Source organism: Zingiber officinale, chromosome 8A, assembly GCF_018446385.1.
Source record: "Zingiber officinale cultivar Zhangliang chromosome 8A, Zo_v1.1, whole genome shotgun sequence".
NCBI lineage: Eukaryota > Viridiplantae > Streptophyta > Magnoliopsida > Zingiberales > Zingiberaceae > Zingiber > Zingiber officinale.
In genome coordinates, this window is record NC_056000.1 from 73690198 (window position 1) to 73708835 (window position 18638).

At 36.9% G+C, this 18638-nt stretch overlaps 1 protein-coding gene and 1 pseudogene across 1 annotated transcript; both read left to right on the forward strand.

Annotated features, from left to right (window-relative positions):
• Nucleotides 1-1092: 1092 nt before the first annotated feature.
• On the forward strand, nucleotides 1093-1757 carry LOC122011684. Its single transcript, XM_042568056.1, has one exon. The coding sequence runs from the start codon at nucleotides 1157-1159 to the stop codon at nucleotides 1610-1612; it is 456 nt and encodes a 151-aa protein (XP_042423990.1). The 5' UTR covers nucleotides 1093-1156; the 3' UTR covers nucleotides 1613-1757.
• Nucleotides 1758-18231: 16474 nt separating this feature from the next.
• Nucleotides 18232-18304, forward strand: LOC122013163 (annotated as a pseudogene).
• The last annotated feature ends 334 nt before the right edge of the window (nucleotides 18305-18638 follow it).

Below are 18638 nucleotides of genomic sequence, written 5' to 3' on the forward strand. Positions count from 1 at the left end.
AAATAGTTTTTTTTTAAAAAATATCGAGAGACCTGGATTTAATACTGGCACCAATAAAAAAAAATAAAAAACAAATAAATCGAGACATCTGAATTAATTGTAGACATTTTGAATAATTATTACAGACTATTTTTCAAGGAATGGTTCGTAGAATTGCTTCGGATGGCTGTAATGATTAACACATGAAATGTTGTCATCAATGAAGTATGAGTTCAAATCTCAATAAAATCGAGGTAAATGTTTTCCTTATGTGATAGTTACTATTACAAAAGCTAGTAGTCGTCCGTGATTTATATCCTTCGTATTAATTCTGGGATGAATTGATGGGAACATTGAGGACGAATGTATTCATCTTTTACCATCGGGAATGGTCCGTAGCATCTCATTAAATATATATAAATATATCAAATGACCGAGAAGCTTCAACGAATTTGTTTGAAATTTCTGCGAAGGTGACGCGTTTCTTGGCTGCCAAGGCATTGCTCTGTTTCGTACACGTGTTTTTATTATTCTTGTACGCGGGCCGCCGTTTGCCGCCTCTAGTTTTCAAATTACAAATGGTTTCTTACTTGTCTTCATTTATCACAGATAACTTCGACGTCGAATGATTATTATTACTGGATGAAACCTGATTTACTCCTTCAGATAATGTGAGGCCCGTCCGATTAGAGCATTCATATCTGTACTATTCTAAATCTTATAATTTTTTTATTAAAAAAATCAAAAAATAAAACTACTATCCTAAAAAAAAAAAATATTTATTTTCAATATCTCCAATTAAACTCTTTATTATTACAAATATAATAATAACAATAAATAAAGGAGAAAAATAAAAATAATATAAATTTTTGGATAACTAAAGTAGTGTAAAAAATAATTATTTAAATTTAATAAAATAAATAATTTATTTTAAATTAAAAAATAAAAAAACTGGTATGTATGCTCGTGCACCTTTTAGCAAAATAAATTGGTTCTTACTAATTTTTAAATACATATTTTTTGAAAGTTGAGTTCACCGTCACACAATTTAAGAGACTTAAAATTGCACCGACTCATGCGTGTCGGTCATCCGACTATTTATACGAGACATTGGACATGAATCTAAATTCTTGCAGGTTAATTCTCAATTTCCAGAGTTCTCCAGCCATTTGCTGCCATGGCAGGAAGAAATAAGCAACACGATCACGGCAGCGAACCACCGGGGCCGCCGCACCCCGTCGACGCCCCCCGCCGACGACGACGCACTTGGCTGTCCGTGTTTCCCCTGCTCTACCTCAGCGCCAGCGCCGCAGTCTACGGCTACCGGGAGCGCGGCGAACCCTGGAGTTTGGCCTTCGTGCTGTTCTCCTACTCCGACCTTCTGGCTCTCTTCTACTGCCTCGGAAGGTTCGAGCGGGCGGCGGAGGGGGAGGGCACGACGGAGCAGAGGCGGAGGCTGAAGGCGGTGATATGGGCGTTGGCGGCGGCGCTCATGGCGGGGTTCAGCTTCAGGGTGTCGGCGGTCCTGCCGGCGGCTCTGGGGGCTCTCATCTGGGTGATGGCCGCCAGTGTGACGGTGGGCGGATTTTGCGGCCTCTTCTTGTTCGATCGGCGCGACAACGAGAAGCAGTAGTGATTGCTAGCTGATTCGTTGCGTCGATCGCTTCTCTCTATTTCTGTTTAATTGTGTGCAAGATGGAATTTTTTTTTTGTTTTTTTGTTACACTGTCGTAGTACTATAGGTATCATAATATAGACATTTGAATGTTAATGACCAACATTAATGATATTATATTATAAATATTTGTTATAATATAAATATATACTTCACCTTTAATTAATATTGATTAATATTATATTTATAACCGTTACCAATTTGTATCTATTACCCTCCAGAGAATTTATTTTAATTAATATTGATCGACAGAGGTATTATGAAAAATAAGATGTACTTTCTTGATTTCTACGTAAATTCATTGGACGACGATGATGACATAAATTCCTGCACAAGAGCTCGCTCGGGTGGCCCGCGTGGCGCGCCTCCATTGGCCCGGACTAATACCTATCGATGCAGATGGACTTGGTCGAGCTCTTTTAATCGATATATGATAAGTGCGTAGGAGAGGTATATGATAATTCCGTAGCAGAAGAAGGATATGGATGAAGAAGACATCATTTACCAATCAGCATGGAAATCAAGGAGGACTTTCCTTAAGATGTGATTCATGTATCATCTGTGAGAACATCCTATTTGGGGGATAAAGTAGTCCCTTCAATCAAAAATTTCAAGGGTGTTCTTATCCGTGTTCGAGCTTATTTACTTGTCAAGCTTACTCAACTAACTAATAATATTGTTGTTCTTATAAATTATAAACATTTATATATAAACATGAAACTTATATTATTTACTCATATATATATATATATAAAAATGAAGATAAACAAGTTAATTTCATGGTTAAGTATAAATTCTCAAATAGTGTATAATTTTTTATGAATAATGTTTTTGTACAAATATGTTATCATCAAATTAGTGATGAGTGTTTCGTAAAAAGAGAATGAGAATAGAACTAAAGTTTTGATGTTGTCAAAAATTTAAATTAAGTTTTATTATGATCTAATAGATTTATCAAGTGCGTAAGATGCTCAACTTATAGAAAATACTAGTAAGTCAGCTAGATAATATACTAGGCAATAGAAGTCTCGATAGACCATGGAAACTATGCAGGAAGCCCAGATGAATCAAATGGACTAGACATTTGACAAGATAGATTTGATAGGCCAAAGAGGACCAGATATCAAATCAAGAGGAAGCCTTGGTAGACCGATCATATGCTAAGCAAATGAAGTCCAAACAGGTCTTGAGAACTAAATGTTTGACGGGTAAGTGGTAAGCTCCTGTAATGGAGTTGTGAGGTTGTGTCACAATTGGGATAAACCTTAGACAATGATCCGACTGAAGAAACCAATGGAAATTTCTAAGTCAAAATGAACACAATCCTAATTATCTATATTACTCATGCATACTATTATCTAACTCGGTTTTGTAGAATTATTATTATTATTTGCTTGTGCTAACTTTGTTTTATAGAAAAATAAAAATTCAGGTTGACCGAGTGTTCAGTCGACTAAACATGAAGATTTAGTCGACCAATTTGGACAGCAAAGAAGGATAAGATCGAGCTCAAGCAAAAATGGAAAAAGAGGATTGTTGGATCATGAAAGTGTTAGTGTGTGCACTTATGTGCCAAGACACTTCTTATGTGTTTTGTGGATAATTATTTAATAAAGGTAAGTATTTATCATCAATTATTTACTTTTATATACGTATATAATTAATGATAAAGTCTCACAGATTAATGAGTATATTAATATAAAAATAGTCCTTGATCGGACAGATATCTAGAGGGGACATGGATATCTAGATCAACGCTGAGTATGACTAGGTCGAGATAAACCGGAGGGATAGATATCCAAGTTGTATTTGGGGGTGCCTTGAGTTTAGAGGTACACTGGACACGACCCGCTCAAGAGGAGATCACATATTAAGCATCATTGATTATTCCTCTTATGAACGAGTGTAACTGATCTTTTGACTTGAGACCTTCATTTATTCTATACGTGGAGTTATGTGTTTTGATGCTGTTAAAAATAGACTTTAATCGGATTGTGATTAATATGGTAGTTGGGTGTATGACAAAGCGTAGAGAGAATAGTGTTGAGTCAATAGAGGATTCATCGCTTTCTTGGATTAGGAGTTAACATCCTGGCCGCTTGATAGAGATATTAGTGACTCAAAATCCATGGTCATGGGAGGAATAATTCATCATTCAAGAGGAGTCTAGTATATCTTGGAAATCAAGTAAAACAATTAATTTGGTAATGATGCATAATGTATCGAATTAATTGAGATGTAGGCTTAGATGAAGAGATTGAATTACATAGTAATCAGTTCATAGTGGTTTACAGTTTATGACTGATATTAATTTTATCGCGTTGGGTGACTAAAAACTGTTGCTAGACGATTACCTTAGTTTGTGTATGGATTTACACTGCCTTCGTGTATAAAACCTAGAGGGTCGCCCGCATAGCACGTAGACATGAACAATGGTATCGGAAGCTAGTCGAGATAAAGATTAAATATGGATTTATTTGATACAAAGAAGAGAGAATTCGAATAGCCATAATCATGATGATTAATGGAGAATTCGAAGAGTCATCATAATGATAATTAATGAAAAATTTGAAGAGTTATCATAATGAAGGTTATAAATGAAGAATTTATGGAGCCTATAACTCTTCATCTTCCTAATTAATGAAGATCATAAATGATGAATTTATTGAGAACTTAACTCTTCTTATTCCTTGGAGGCTATAAGTAACCATCCTCGGAAAGATGCGAGAGTAGAATTGATTCTCTCCGAGTTTCCCTCGTCAACTTCTTCTTCGTTCGGAAGAGATCGTAGTGCTTCCAAGGCTTTGTCGATCCAAGAGGCTAGCACCTAACGGATCATGTCAAGTTCGTGATCTAGTGCACGTGGATACCGCTAGAGGAGTCACACGTGGGGCTCTTATATGTCTTATCTGTCTGTGATATTATTTACACCCATCGAGGACTCGAGGTATGTTTTATATTATTTTATGTAAAACTATATTCACCACGAAAGATCTATGATTCAATATATGTCTTCCGCTGCGCTCCAAACCCAACACTGGTATCAGAGCAAGGTTTGTGGTTGGATCATATAGTACGACGCTGATTCTTCAAAATTTATTTGAAGAGTCAGTGTTTCAAGAGATTTCAATGAAATCTTAATTTCTTTATTGCAAGTTATATGCCGTAACATTTCATGATAGAAATGGATTTTGTCTAAAACCTATAAAGTAATACGTGTTGTAATTTAGATATAAATTCCTTATGACATAAGTAAATTAACATGTTAACATCTCCGAGACCTATTTGTCTTAAAAGACTAAGAGGATTAATGGAGATAGATCTCATAATGAGATTATGAAAATGCACAAGAAGTTAATTATGGTGAGACATTTTAATAATTATAAAATCCCTTAAATATATTAAAGTCAAGATCTGTCAAAAGCCCTCCACTAATAACTATGATGATAGTTAGAGTTTTTACATAAGTCGGTATAGCTCAGCTGTGAGCTTGTGTCAAAACATCTATAATTTATCATAATTATTAGTGGGTCGACTTAACTCAAATTCGTTGACTTGTTTAGCTCAGCTAAGGTTAATTGATTTGAGGGGCAAGTGTTAAGAATATAAGGCTCAACAAGAACATATCGAAAGTCACATAGATTTGTGATTTGCAAGTTAAGGCTTACTTGATGAATGTAGCATGTAGGTACAACTCAGCTGTGTGCATTCTATATGATTCAGGGTTTTGGTCCTATTAGGAATTGTTACCAACCAATTCCCGATTCTAACAGTGAGGGTTGTTGGACTTGAATAAAATAATAGGAGTTATAAAATACCTTTATTAAATATATTCCACAAATACTAAAACTTTGCTTTAAATTTTAGATGGCAAACACAAGTACCTTATCACTACAAAGTATTCTTGAGAAAGAGAATATCCTCCTCGGTTCCAACTACCTGGATTGGCATAGGAAACTGAAAATCGTCTTAAGACACGAGAGGAAAATTTACGTGCTCGAAGATGAACCACTGAAAGAGCCTACACCCAATGCTTCAAAGGAATATCAGTCATATTATTCTCAGTATATGGAAGATGCACTGGATGTGCAATGTATCATGCTATCTTTTATGTCTCCCGAGTTACAGAGACAGCATGAGAACATGAGTGCTAGGGAGATTGATCAACACTTGCGTGAGCTCTTCCAAGAGAGTGCGAGAGTAAAGAGGTATGCAACCTCTCGAGCACTATTTCGTACCATGCTGGAGGAAGGAAACCAAGTTGGGTCTCATGTACTCAAGATGATCGGGTACATAGAGAGGCTCGAGAGCTTAGGTTCTAAGTTAGACCAGGAATTGGCTGTTGACCTAATCCTGTCGTCACTACCTCCATCATTTTCTCAGTTTGTGTTGAACTTCAACATGAATAGCATGGACAAGAGTTTGACTGATCTGATGGTAATGCTGAAAACTGCTGAGAAGGATATGAAGGTAAATCCTTCACTGCATGCAATGATGGTCAGAAATACCAACAAGCGCCCTAGCACCGGGAAGTTCAATCCCAAGGCTAATGCAGTGAAGAATCCTAAATATCAAGCTCAGAAGAAGCTTAAGAAAGGGATGCAGGTACCCTAATCTGATGAGAAGGAGGCCATGTGCTTCCATTGTGGCAAGAAAGGTCACTGGAAGAAAAATTGCTATATTTTCATGAAGAAGAATGTCAGTGGAGCAGATGCTTCAGGTATCTTTATGATAGAGTGCAATCTTTCTATTTCTTCATCATGGGTCATAGATTCTGGAAGTAGTTCTCACATTCATGCCAATATGCAGGGTCTAAGTGACTTCAGACGGTTGTCTAAGGGCAAAATGGACCTACGAGTAGCTAATGGAGCGAGAGTTGCTGCATTAGCTGTAGAAACCTATTCAATAAATTTGCTTAGTGGACTTATTTTGAATTTAGAAAACTATTATTTTGTTCCTAGTTTCTCAAAGAATATCATTTCGGTGTCAAGTTTAGACACCAAAGGATTTGTATTTCAATTCAAGGACAAGTTATGTTCCTTTTATTTGAATAATATATTCTATGGGAATGATTCATTGAATAATGGTCTTTATGTTCTTAACTTAGATGAACCGATCTATTGTAATGAAAGTAAGAAACAAAAATTACATGACTCAAACTTAACATATCTCTGGTAATGTACACTTGGTCATATAACCTAGAAACACATCGCTAGATTACTCAGTAATGGGTATTTGGACTCTTTTGAATTAGAGCCTATAGATACATGTGAAGCATGTTTACAAGGCAAAATGATCAAGAAGCCATTCACCAAGATAGGTGAACGGGCAAAGGAACCACTAGAACTCATAGATAGTGATGTTTGTGGGTCATTGCAAGTTCAGGCTAGAGGAGCGTATACCTACTTCGTGACTTTTATTGACAATTTAAGTAGATATGGATATGTCTACTTAATGAGACATAAGTCTGAAACTCTAGACAAGTTTAAGGAGTTCAAGAATGAGGTAGAAAATCAACATGGCAAAAAGATTAAGGCCCTTTGAAGTGATCGAGGTGGCGAGTATCTAAGCCAAGAGTTCATTGATTACCTAAAAGAGTGTGGGATAATTTCTCAACTTACACCTCCTAGAACGCCGGAGTGGAATAATGTTTCAGAAAGGAGAAATCATACATTCATGGATATGGTTAGATCAATGATGAGTCATGTAAGTCTTCCAATGTCATTTTGGGGGTATGCCTTAGAAACAACAACACACACACTTAACCAAGTTCCAACCAAGACTGTAGATATGACTCCTTATGAATTATGGTTTGGAAAGAAACTAAATTTGTCTTATCTTAAGATATGGGGTTGTGATGCTTATGTGAAGAATGAAAATTCTAATAAGCTTGCAGCAAGATCCATAAAATGTACATTTGTAGGTTATCCCAAAGCTACAATGGGATATTATTTTTATCTCCCAAGTGAGCACAAAGTTATTGTTGCTCGATATGCTATTTTCTTGGAAAAGGAATTTATTTTTAAAGAAAGTAGTGGGAGTAAAGTAAGTCTTGAAGAAATTATAGACCCTATAAACAGGTTGGAAGATGAACAGTTGAATAATGAGACAGTGTCACAAGTACAAGTGTCTCCTTTATCCGAGACTGCTCAAGAAACGCGAGATCAACGTAAGTCTACAAGAATACACCGAGAGCTAAACAGATATGGTTGGTTGGTAACCCAAGATGAGGAAGTGTTACTCATCGAAGATGATGAACCTTCGACTTATGAAGAAGCAGTTACTTCAAATGATTCTGAGAAATGGCTGGAAGCCATGAAATCTAAAATGGACCCCATGTACACCAACCAAGTTTGGGAGTTGGTTGATGTGCCAGTTGGGATAAAACCCATAGGGTGAAAATGGATCTTCAAGAAAAAGATTGACATGGATGGGAACATCAGTACCTATAAAGCTAGGCTTGTGGTAAATGGTTTCAATCAACGTCATGGAATTGACTATGATGAAACATTTTTGCCCGTTGCAATGCTTAAGTCCATTAGAATTTTGCTAGCTATAGCGGCTTACAAGGACTACGAGATTTGGCAAATGGATGTTAAAATTGCTTTCCTAAATGGAAGGTTACAGGAGGAAGTATATATGGTACAATGTTGTATCTCCGCAAGTGTACAGAAATATCGCAAGTAATATAAAAGATTATCGTATCTACAGGGACTGGAATAAGCACTAAGAATATCTCAAAACGAATTAGCTAGACAACAAATCAATGGATTAACAAAGTCTAGGTGTAACTATGAAAAGTAAATAAAAGAATGAAAGAATAGACAACAAGAATAAAGGCAATGATAAGGGTTATTCTAGGTGTTTTGGTTTCTTTGTAAGGTTCTTCAATGTAAACGATCTACCAAATCCTTTTTCTCAATTATCCATCATTTGTATAAGGTTGTCGGTTCTCTCTTACAATAGAGAATCGACCTAGGACTAAAATCTATACTTAGATTGATCAATTAGGAATAAATCTATGTTGTCCTTACACGGGCTTGCCTGTCACGAGTGTCCCTCGGAAAATCAACATAAGAATCCATCACTTATCAACCCATCAAGATATAAAGATTAATGCATAAATCTATCCTACCCTCTTGAAATATCTAATTTCCCCTTCAAGATAATCCCTCAAACGTCCTTACACGGGCATGTTTCTGTCACGAAGATCCCTCGGAAAATCGAATGAAGAAATACCTCTACAAGATCGACAAGATATCCGAACATTCAATCAAGCATGGTAATTAAGCACAATCACAACATTCCACACAAGATCAAATAGATACAAAACAGGACAAAATCATAGAAATAGAAAATTGGCATATCCACAAGAGTTTTACATCAAGATTTCCTTACAAATACTCCCTCCATCCTAGAACAAGATATCTACTCCATAAATCGAAGAAAGAATCCGAAAGAAACAAAGATTACAAGCATTTCTAAACCCTCAAATCCAAGAAAGGAGAGAAAGAAAACTTATCTACGGAGAAGAATGGTCTTCGGATCCAATCCTTCGATCTTGGAGTTGAATCGGTGAAGATCTTCCCTTAGATCACCCAGAAATCCACCCAAGAATGGAAGGAATCGCCCAAATCTTCCCTTCTCCCCAAAAGGGAGAAGATCCCCTTTCAAATCAAGGAGGAAAGCTTATATAGAGGTGAGGTTTGGGCGCCACACGACCCCGAGGCACAACCGTGTGAGGTTCACACGGCCTGCCTCACTTCCCTCTCTACACAACTCACACGACCGTGTGTGAGACACAGTCGTGGCACACCCAGCATCTGCTATCTTCGCATGACCGTGTAGATCTACACGACCATGTCATTCTTCTCTTCTAGAAACCTTACACGGCCGTGTGGTTCACACGACCATGTCATTTTTCTCCTTTGGAAACCTTACACGGCCGTGTAGATCTATACGACCATGTAAGTCTTCAACACTGGAATGCTAATATGACCGTGCACTACACACGACCTGCTCCTGCTGGCTCCATATCTTGACACGGCCGTGTGAGGTTCACACGACCGTGGCAACTTCCTTCTCTGTTTCAGCTACATGGCTAGAAATCTTCACACGACCAGGGCAACCCCCCATGGCAAGGTCGTGTGAGGTTCAGGAATGATGCCTTCCTCCTTTGCTCTGCTTACAGATTTGGCCTTGAACATGAAATCTTCATCAAATTCGACTTCTGTGTACAAAAATTGCACAAAAGCAGATCTCCGAACAAAAAGAGTAAATATGCTAAAAGGAAAGCTGGAAGTACAAAAATACGTAGACAAAGTATGTGAATGTGCGTCAAAACATGCTAACAAGTGTATACAATCTACGCATATCACACCCCCAGACTTAAACCTTTGCTTGTCCTCAAGCAAAATACTGCAATCACGATTCATATATTCAAGAATTCATCATAATTCTTAATGCACTCTCCTAACTCTATCCACAAGTTTCATTAATGAGCATGATCATAGAAATAAACCTAGTATGACTTAAGCATAAGTCTCTTGTGTACGGTGTAAATAAGTAACTCAAAACCCTTCAAGTTTCAATCTATGTCCTAGTCAAGTCGTCATCAAGTTTGAATTCCTAATGTCTCCAGTGATAGACAAGTAACCAGTGATAGACACTTACTTGCCACACACTTGGTTCATATTTCTCAATCAACCCAAGGTCTCAAAGGCGTGCTCAATCTCAAGAGAATCTAAGCAATCATTTCCCCAGTAACCTAACTCGGTCTCAAAGGGGTGACTTGCTAGATTCCACTCACGACAACTGTTTTTTATATCTCTTATTCACTTTTTTTTTTAATTTTTTTTTCATAAGTATTTGCATTGTGTAAAACTTATTTACAAATGTACTTTTGGCACAAATGTTGGGATATTTTGATTTTTCCAAATGAGCTTACATGATTTGAGCCTCATCCAGTAACCAAAATGAAGTTTGAGAAATCACCATGGAAACCAAGTACTAAACAAACAAGATGAATCATGACTATTTCAATGATATCAACCATTCAAGCATCAAGTCAAAGTGTAGTGAAAATAAAGTCCTTAAGGTCAAGCCAAAACTAAAACTTATTTCTAATTGATACTTAGCTCAATTCATGCTACTCAAGATAGAGAAAAGAAGTACACTAAAGATACTATCATCATTTACAATATCATGAATCAAGATAAAGAACGTGCTAACAATTTGCTGTAGGACAAGAAAACATAAAAATGGAGTTTGATGTTCTCAAGATGTATGCCACAAAAAATCAAAACAAAATGCAAGACATAAGCAAAAACAAAAACAAACAAAGAAAATCAAATGCATCTAATGCATCCCCCCAGACTTAAACTTTTCATTGTCCCAATGAAAACTAAAAACAATGTGGAGGAGATTTTAAGAGAAGTTACCAAGTGATGAGCTCCAAATGGTTGACATTCATGTTTTTAAAGATACTCCTCCATCCAATACTCATATTCCTCCACAACTTTGAATTCTACAACAATAAGATGGACAAGAAAAATTAAGTAGAGGATACATGTTTATTATAAAGAGAGAACTAAAGACATAGAAGAAAATAAGGAAAATGAACTTGGGTTACCTCCCAAAAAGCGCTTGTTTAAGGTCATTAGCTCGACCACCTCATTAGATTCATCTAAATCTTGCTCTTGGAGGGGTAAGATATTTCAACACCCTCCTACCAAGGGCTCTTATTATGGAGGGAGCTTTCAATATAAGAGTTAAAAGTGAAGTATCGCTCTCTCCATCTTCGTCTTCTTTAAAGTTCTTTCGGGTGGTTGAAGACGGTTCAGATTGAGCTTCCAATTATTAGCCCAAGTGAAATTTGCACATGCAAAGAAAATACAAATCTCCCACAAACATATTAGATAAGATAGAGTCATAACCATATTAAGATAAGCAGAATAAGAAATAAAAATTGAATCACATCCAACAAAGTCAAAGATAGGTACCTCTATAAAATTTTCCAAAAGATCACAAGAAATACTAACCTTACTTTGCTGAGAAATACCTAAAATTTCTAAACATGTAGATGTGACTTCCTCTGAATCAAAAGATGGTTCTGGCTCTGGCTCAGGTGTGGGCGATATCAAAGATGGTGATTCTTGAGACTCAACCATATCTACATGAGTCCCTACATATTGTTCCACAACATAATCAATTCTTACAACCTCTAAAGGTTGTATGAACATAGGTGGTGATCCTTGAGATGCTGCTTCCACAACACAGTTCCCTACACATTTTTCCATATTATCATCATCAACACATACATCAAAAAATAAACCAACATCTATATCCTCAATAGGAGAATCAATAACAAGAAGATCAATAACTTCACTTGCAGTTTTAAGTTGATCTACAACATCACATTTATCATCTGAAAATTCAATGTCACTATAACACCCTATAATATTTGGAGGTAGATTTGAAAACTTATTTACCACTGCATTATCAATAAAATCCTCATCTGAAGAGTCCTCATCTTCATATACATTCAAAAATCTGCACTCAACCATATTAGTATCACAGGATTTATCGAAGTCTTTATTTTCATTGACCCTCACTAACCTTTGTGGAAAAGGAACCCTTAGTGAAGGTCCTGGGAAAGATTTAACTTCCTTTTTCCCAAATTCCCTTTGAGCTTTTGGAGGAGGTTCAACTTGCTTATCTGGTGTTGGTATGATCAATCGTTGAGGAAAAGGTACATGTGACCTTTGTGAACTTCCTGGAGTAATGGAACTGAGTTCTTATGATCTTCTATTGTTCTTCTTCTCAATTCTAAACAAATCTTTCTTCAGAAGTTCTTCATGATTCTTGCCACTTCTCAACTTAATATCATTATCATTTACTGTAGGACCGTGAACGTTCGATAGAGGGGGGGTGAATATCGATTCGAGAATATCGAGTATAAGCGCAGCGGAAAAGTAAAGTAGACACAGTGTTTTTTACTTCGTTCGGAGCCTGTGACGACTCCTACTCGAAGGCCCGTACTCCGTGAGTACTTTCGTTAGGCAATCACTATCAATTCGAATATTACAAGGTTAAGTACAAGAATTGACAGATAAAGAAAATACCGACAATAGAATTAAAACAGAACCAGCACTGAGTCGGAGAGCTTTTCGTGGCGTCGCAAGAGCACAGCGCAGCAGATCTTGGATTCTAAGTTCATATAGAAGCTCTACCCTTGCCCCTTCTTTTATATGAAGCTCAGGGCGCCCCGGATCCCTTCCAGGCGCCCTGGTGAGACGTGGCAGGTCTAACCAGTGAGCTCCACGTGGCGACGCGCAATCAGGATAAAGTTTGCCTCTCCGGGCGCCCTGACCTCCTCTTCTCCAGAAAGTCCTTCTCCTGCAAGAAAAGGTTAGTCCAAGGCAAATGTATCATTTATAAACCGCAAAACAGATTGTTAGTACAGTTTATAGATTGGAAGCAAGATTATGACTTAGATTCCGTCTTTTCGAGACCGGAATCTAGTCACGATCTCGACTTAGATATCCGAAATGGATCTAAGCCGGATCGACGCCTAATGTTCCCTTCCCGGGAACGCGTCCTCGCAATCACTCCCCTCCAGTGACTTACCTTACTTACCCGCCAGACGTCCGGTCAGCCCGTCGACCCGTCTCGCCAGCTATCCGGTCAGCCTGTCGACCTAGCTGGACTTCTGCCAAGCGTCCGGTCAGCCCGTCGACCCGCTTGGACTTCTCGCCAGCTATCCAGTCAGCCCGTCGACCTAGCTGGACTTCTCGCCAAGCGTCCGGTCAGCCCGTCGACCCGCTTGGACTTCTTGCCAGCTATCCGGTCAGCCCGTCGACCTAGCTGGACTTCGTGCCAGATATCCGGTCAGCCCGTCGGCCTGTCTGGACTTCTCCTGCACACTGGATCAAAGTGTCAGACAACAACAAAACTAACTTAACCTGATTTGTCATTCATCAAAACCTGGGTTAAATCGTTAGTGCTAACCGCACCAACAATCTTCCCCCTTTTGATGGAATGACAACCTGGTTAAGTTAGTGAAAACATATGCAAGAAAAAATAAGCATTTAAAGGGTTTTTAAGTTAGTTTGTATTTTCAATTCTGGTTTAGCTAACTTAACCACCTAACCCTCCCCCTTTGGCATTCATCAAAAATAAGCATGGATTAAGTAAGCATAGACTTCATACAAAGGAAAAAGGTTAAGATAATCTGGGGGAGTTTAAACTTTTTGAAAACTTGTTTAAAGCATTAGCTTTTAGATTTTAGAAAAATAGCTAAGTTTAGATAAACAAAATCTCAAACACAAGTGTATAAGTTCTAAATTTCAAGATCAAATTTTAAATTTTCAAAACAAGTTTCAATTTTGAAATGCTTTTCAAATAAGTTTTCAAAAATTCCAAGACTGAGTTTGAAAATTTTATTTTTCAAAACTGATTGAAAAATACTAGAAAAATTCAGTTTTCTAGAATACTAGAAAAGTACTAGTTTCAAAACCATGGTTTAAAATACTAGAAAAGTTCAGTTTTCAAGGACTAAGTAAAAAGGATAAAAAGTTTGTGATTTAAAACAAACAATTGTGAGTTGATTTAAGAAATTTTTCACAATTTTAAACAGGTTGATTTTGAAAATTGATTTTTAAACTTTGATTTTCAAAATTAAGTTTAAAATTCGATTTGAAAAACTGAATTAGTTTTATTTCTCCCCCTGAACCTGACATAAAATTTTGAAAATATTTGCTAAATATATTCAAAGTAGAAAAAAATTGAGGTAGAATTTTATAGAGAGATTTTAAAGAGAAGATTTAAAAATAACACTTAAGGAGATAATTAAAAACCTCCCCCTGAATTTGATACTCCTTTAATTTATTAATCCTCCTTATTTATTACTCCCCCTTAATATAAAATTTTACAACCGTAACATATTTTCGTACCTAAGTGTTTTAGGCGATTGTATAATTATCTTTATAAAATTGTTCATTTAAATTTGACTAAACGTAATTAACGTTAGATTCAGTTGAAATGAGTTAACCTTTAGTGTAATGTTAAGTAAGATAAGTTGTTATTAATTCAATAATTAATCAATAATAATAATTTATTGATTAAATTTTGCTTGATTCAATAATTTAATATAATCTAAATTTTGTATTAATTGATGAAGGTATTAGTTATAATTTAACTTTTCATTTACTTCCTTTTAAGTTGGATTAACTTAGGTTAAAGTTGGTAGTAGTTTGAAGTTAAACTCGTTATTAAGCAAGGTTAAGTAAGGTTCAATTTAAGTCAAAATTTAATTATGTTTTAATAAAAATAATTAATATTTTAAAGGTTGAAAAAAAAGAAAAGAAATGACTTAGAGTAATTTTAATATTTTTACTAAGGTTAAACCTAGGTTCTAATCAAATCAAGCTTAGTTCTCAAATAAAGTAAAACTTAAATAGTTAAGTTCTACTTATTAATTACATAATTAAGTTTAAAGTTAAAGTTAACGGAATTTAAGTTTTTAAGTTAGGTGTCTAAGTTTTAAATGAATTTAAAAGAATTATAATTTGTAATTTAGATTCAAGTTTTTAATTTTGAATTAATTAAATTAGTCAAATTATCTTTCTTTAAGAGAATGTATTTAATATTTAAATTTTCTTTCAATTTCACTTTTATTAGGTTAATTGAATTATCTTTCTTTAATAGCTTATTTTTAAAGTTTAAGTTTTTATTTATTTTTAACTTTGAATTAATTAAATTGTTTGAATTATGTTTCCTTAAAGGTTTATCTTTTAACCTTTTATTAATTGTTAATTTTGAATTATCTTTATTTAATATGTTATTTTTAACATTTAATTTTAATTTTGTTAAATTTAGTTTTGATTTTAACAAAGTGTTTGATTTTATTCTTATATTTTCTTTATTTTTTAAGTTGATATAATTAGTGGAATTTATTAGATTATTCTTATCGTTAAAATTTAATTTTTTATTAATTAAATCATCTTGGGTTTGGATAGGATTTTCTAGATTAATATTGTCTAGATTATTAAATAATTTATTAATTTTATCTAGATCAATATTGACCTTGTCATCTCTATCATTTGAGTTTTCAGATTTGTTTAGGTTTAAGTTTGAATTTTTTAAATTAATTGGATTTATTTTATCAGATAATATCCTAGGGGTATTTTTGTAATTATTGTCAACTACATTATTTTCACATATATTTTCAGAAATAACCAGATCAATGCTCATATTTTTTAAACTACTATTAGCAGGGGTATTTTGGTAAATATCTCTAACCTTGAGCGCAACCCCTAATTCAGTAGGCTTTTCGATTGGATCTAACCCGAGTTCGGATTCAATTTTTACTTGATCCTCGAGCTCTATCGGCTCCTCGTGAAGTTTGATCAATTGGGTCCAAAGGTCATGTGCATCTTTGTATTTTTCTAGTCTGCATAAAACATTGTTAGGTAAAACATTACAAATGATTTTACTTACATTTGTGTTTAGTTCTGAGTTCTGAGAAGGTTTTCTCAATATCAGCCAATAATCAAAGTTTACGCTTCCTAAGAAGCATTCCATTAATCGCTTCCAATAGTTAAAATCTTGATCGTATGGTGGTGGTTCGTGGGGGTTCCGTCCTTCTTGAAGAGTCATTATTCTTGCACACAGAGAAACAGAAAAAAAAATCCCAAGACTTGGTCTTGGATTAGCAGTGCTGGAAAAAATAATATTTCACTATTTTCGAAAAAAATAATAAAATATTATTAAAATATTAATAAAATATTTGAAAAAAATATTATTTCAAATTTTTGAAAATGTAATATCTTGTCAATACTAAGCAATGGTGAAGAGATGGCGATGTAATTTTCAAAAATAATTTTGGAGGGAAAAAACGAAAGGCGTAAGGTTTTATTTAAAAGACAAACGATATCTAATTTTTCTTTAAAAAAGTCTCCCCTTTGCCTGATTGGTGGTTGCACCAAATCAGAGCGGTACCTGCTCTGATACCACTTGTAGGACCGTGAACGTTCGATAGAGGGGGGGTGAATATCGATTCGAGAATATCGAGTATAAGCGCAGCGGAAAAGTAAAGTAGACACAGTGTTTTTTACTTCGTTCGGAGCCTGTGACGACTCATACTCGAAGGCCCGTACTCCGTGAGTACTTTCGTTGGACAATCACTATCAATTCGAATATTACAAGGTTAAGTACAAGAATTGACAGATAAAGAAAATACCGACAATAGAATTAAAACAGAACCAGCACTGAGTCGGAGAGCTTTTCGTGGCGTCGCAAGAGCACAGAGCAGCAGATCTTGGATTCTAAGTTCATATAGAAGCTCTACCCTTGCCCCTTCTTTTATATGAAGCTCAGGGCATCCCGGATCCCTTCCAGGCGCCCTGGTGAGACGTGGCAGGTATAACCAGTGAGCTCCACGTGGCGACGCGCAATCAGGATAAAGTTTGCCTCCCGAGCGCCCGGATACCTTCCGGGCGCCCGGACCTCCGGGCGCCCGGATCCCCTCCGGGCGCCCGGACCTCCGGGCGCTCGGACCCCTCTTCTCCAGAAAGTCCTTCTCCTGCAAGAAAAGGTTAGTCCAAGGCAAATGTACCCTGCAGCAAAGATTGTTAGCACAGTTTTATAGATAAGCAAAGTATGACTTAGATTCCGTCTTTTCGAGACCGGAATCTAGTCACGATCTCGACTTAGATATCCGAAATGGATCTAAGCCGGATCGACGCCTAATGTTCCCTTCCCGGGAACGCGTCCTCGCAGTCACTCCCCTCCAGTGACTTACCTTACTTACCTGCCAGACGTCCGGTCAGCCCTTCGACTCGTCTGGACTTCTCGCCAGCTATCCGGTCAGCCCGTCGACCTAGCTGGACTTCTCGCCAAGCGTCCGGTCAGCCCGTCGACCCGCTTAGACTTCTCGCCAGCTATCCGGTCAGCCCGTCGACCTAGCTGGACTTCTCGCCAAGCGTCCGGTCAGCCCGTCGACCCGCTTGGACTTCTTGCCAGCTATCCGGTCAACCCGTCGACCTAGCTGGACTTCGTGCCAGACATCCGGTCAGCCCGTCGACCTGTCTGGACTTCTCCTACACACTGGATCAAAGTGTCAGACAACAACAAAACTAACTTAACCTGATTTGTCATTCATCAAAACCTGGGTTAAATCGTTAGTGCTAACCGCACCAACATTTACACTAGATCTTGTCTGTGCAGGGGGAAGGTCTTCTTTGAACCATTTTGAAACTATGCTCTCAATCTTTGCCCCCAAATGTTTGAACTCCCCGTTCTGTGACTTGTGATTTTCAAAACTCATAGATGGTTGAGTTACAATTTGTTCGACAGACTTTATAGCATTTATGGCTTGTACTTCTTGAATGTTTGAGGGAGATTTCATCCAACTTATGTTCGACTATTCTTGGAGGTTTAATGTCACTTGATCAATTAACATATATGCTTCATCTACACTTTTGTCCATAAAAGAACCTCCAGTTGATGAATCTAATAAACTCCTGTCTGAGAAAGAAATTCCCCCATAGAATATGTGCAGAATCAACCATTTTTCAAAACCATGATGAGGGCACTCTCTTTGAAGACTCTTGAATCTATCCCATGCTTCAAACAATGATTGTTAAGTGTGAGAAAAAAAAAAACCAAAAACACCCATGCCCACTCACCCACGTGCACTGCCCTCCCCCACACCCCCCCTTTTTCCTTTTCCCTTTTCTCTTCCCCACCGAAGCCTCAAAACCCCTCTCTTCTTCTTCGTTTTCTTCTCTAGCGGCGACGAACGACAGATTTTTCTCCCGTTCTTCTTCTCAAGCAGCCCTCGTTTTCTCCTCCCGCACCTCTTCTCCTCCTCCAGCAAGGGCAGAGCACTGTTTTCTCCTTTGCTTCCTCTTCTCTGCTTCTCGGCAGCACTATTGGAGCTCCTCGGAGTTCGCCGGAGCTCGCCAAACCACCGGGAAAAGAG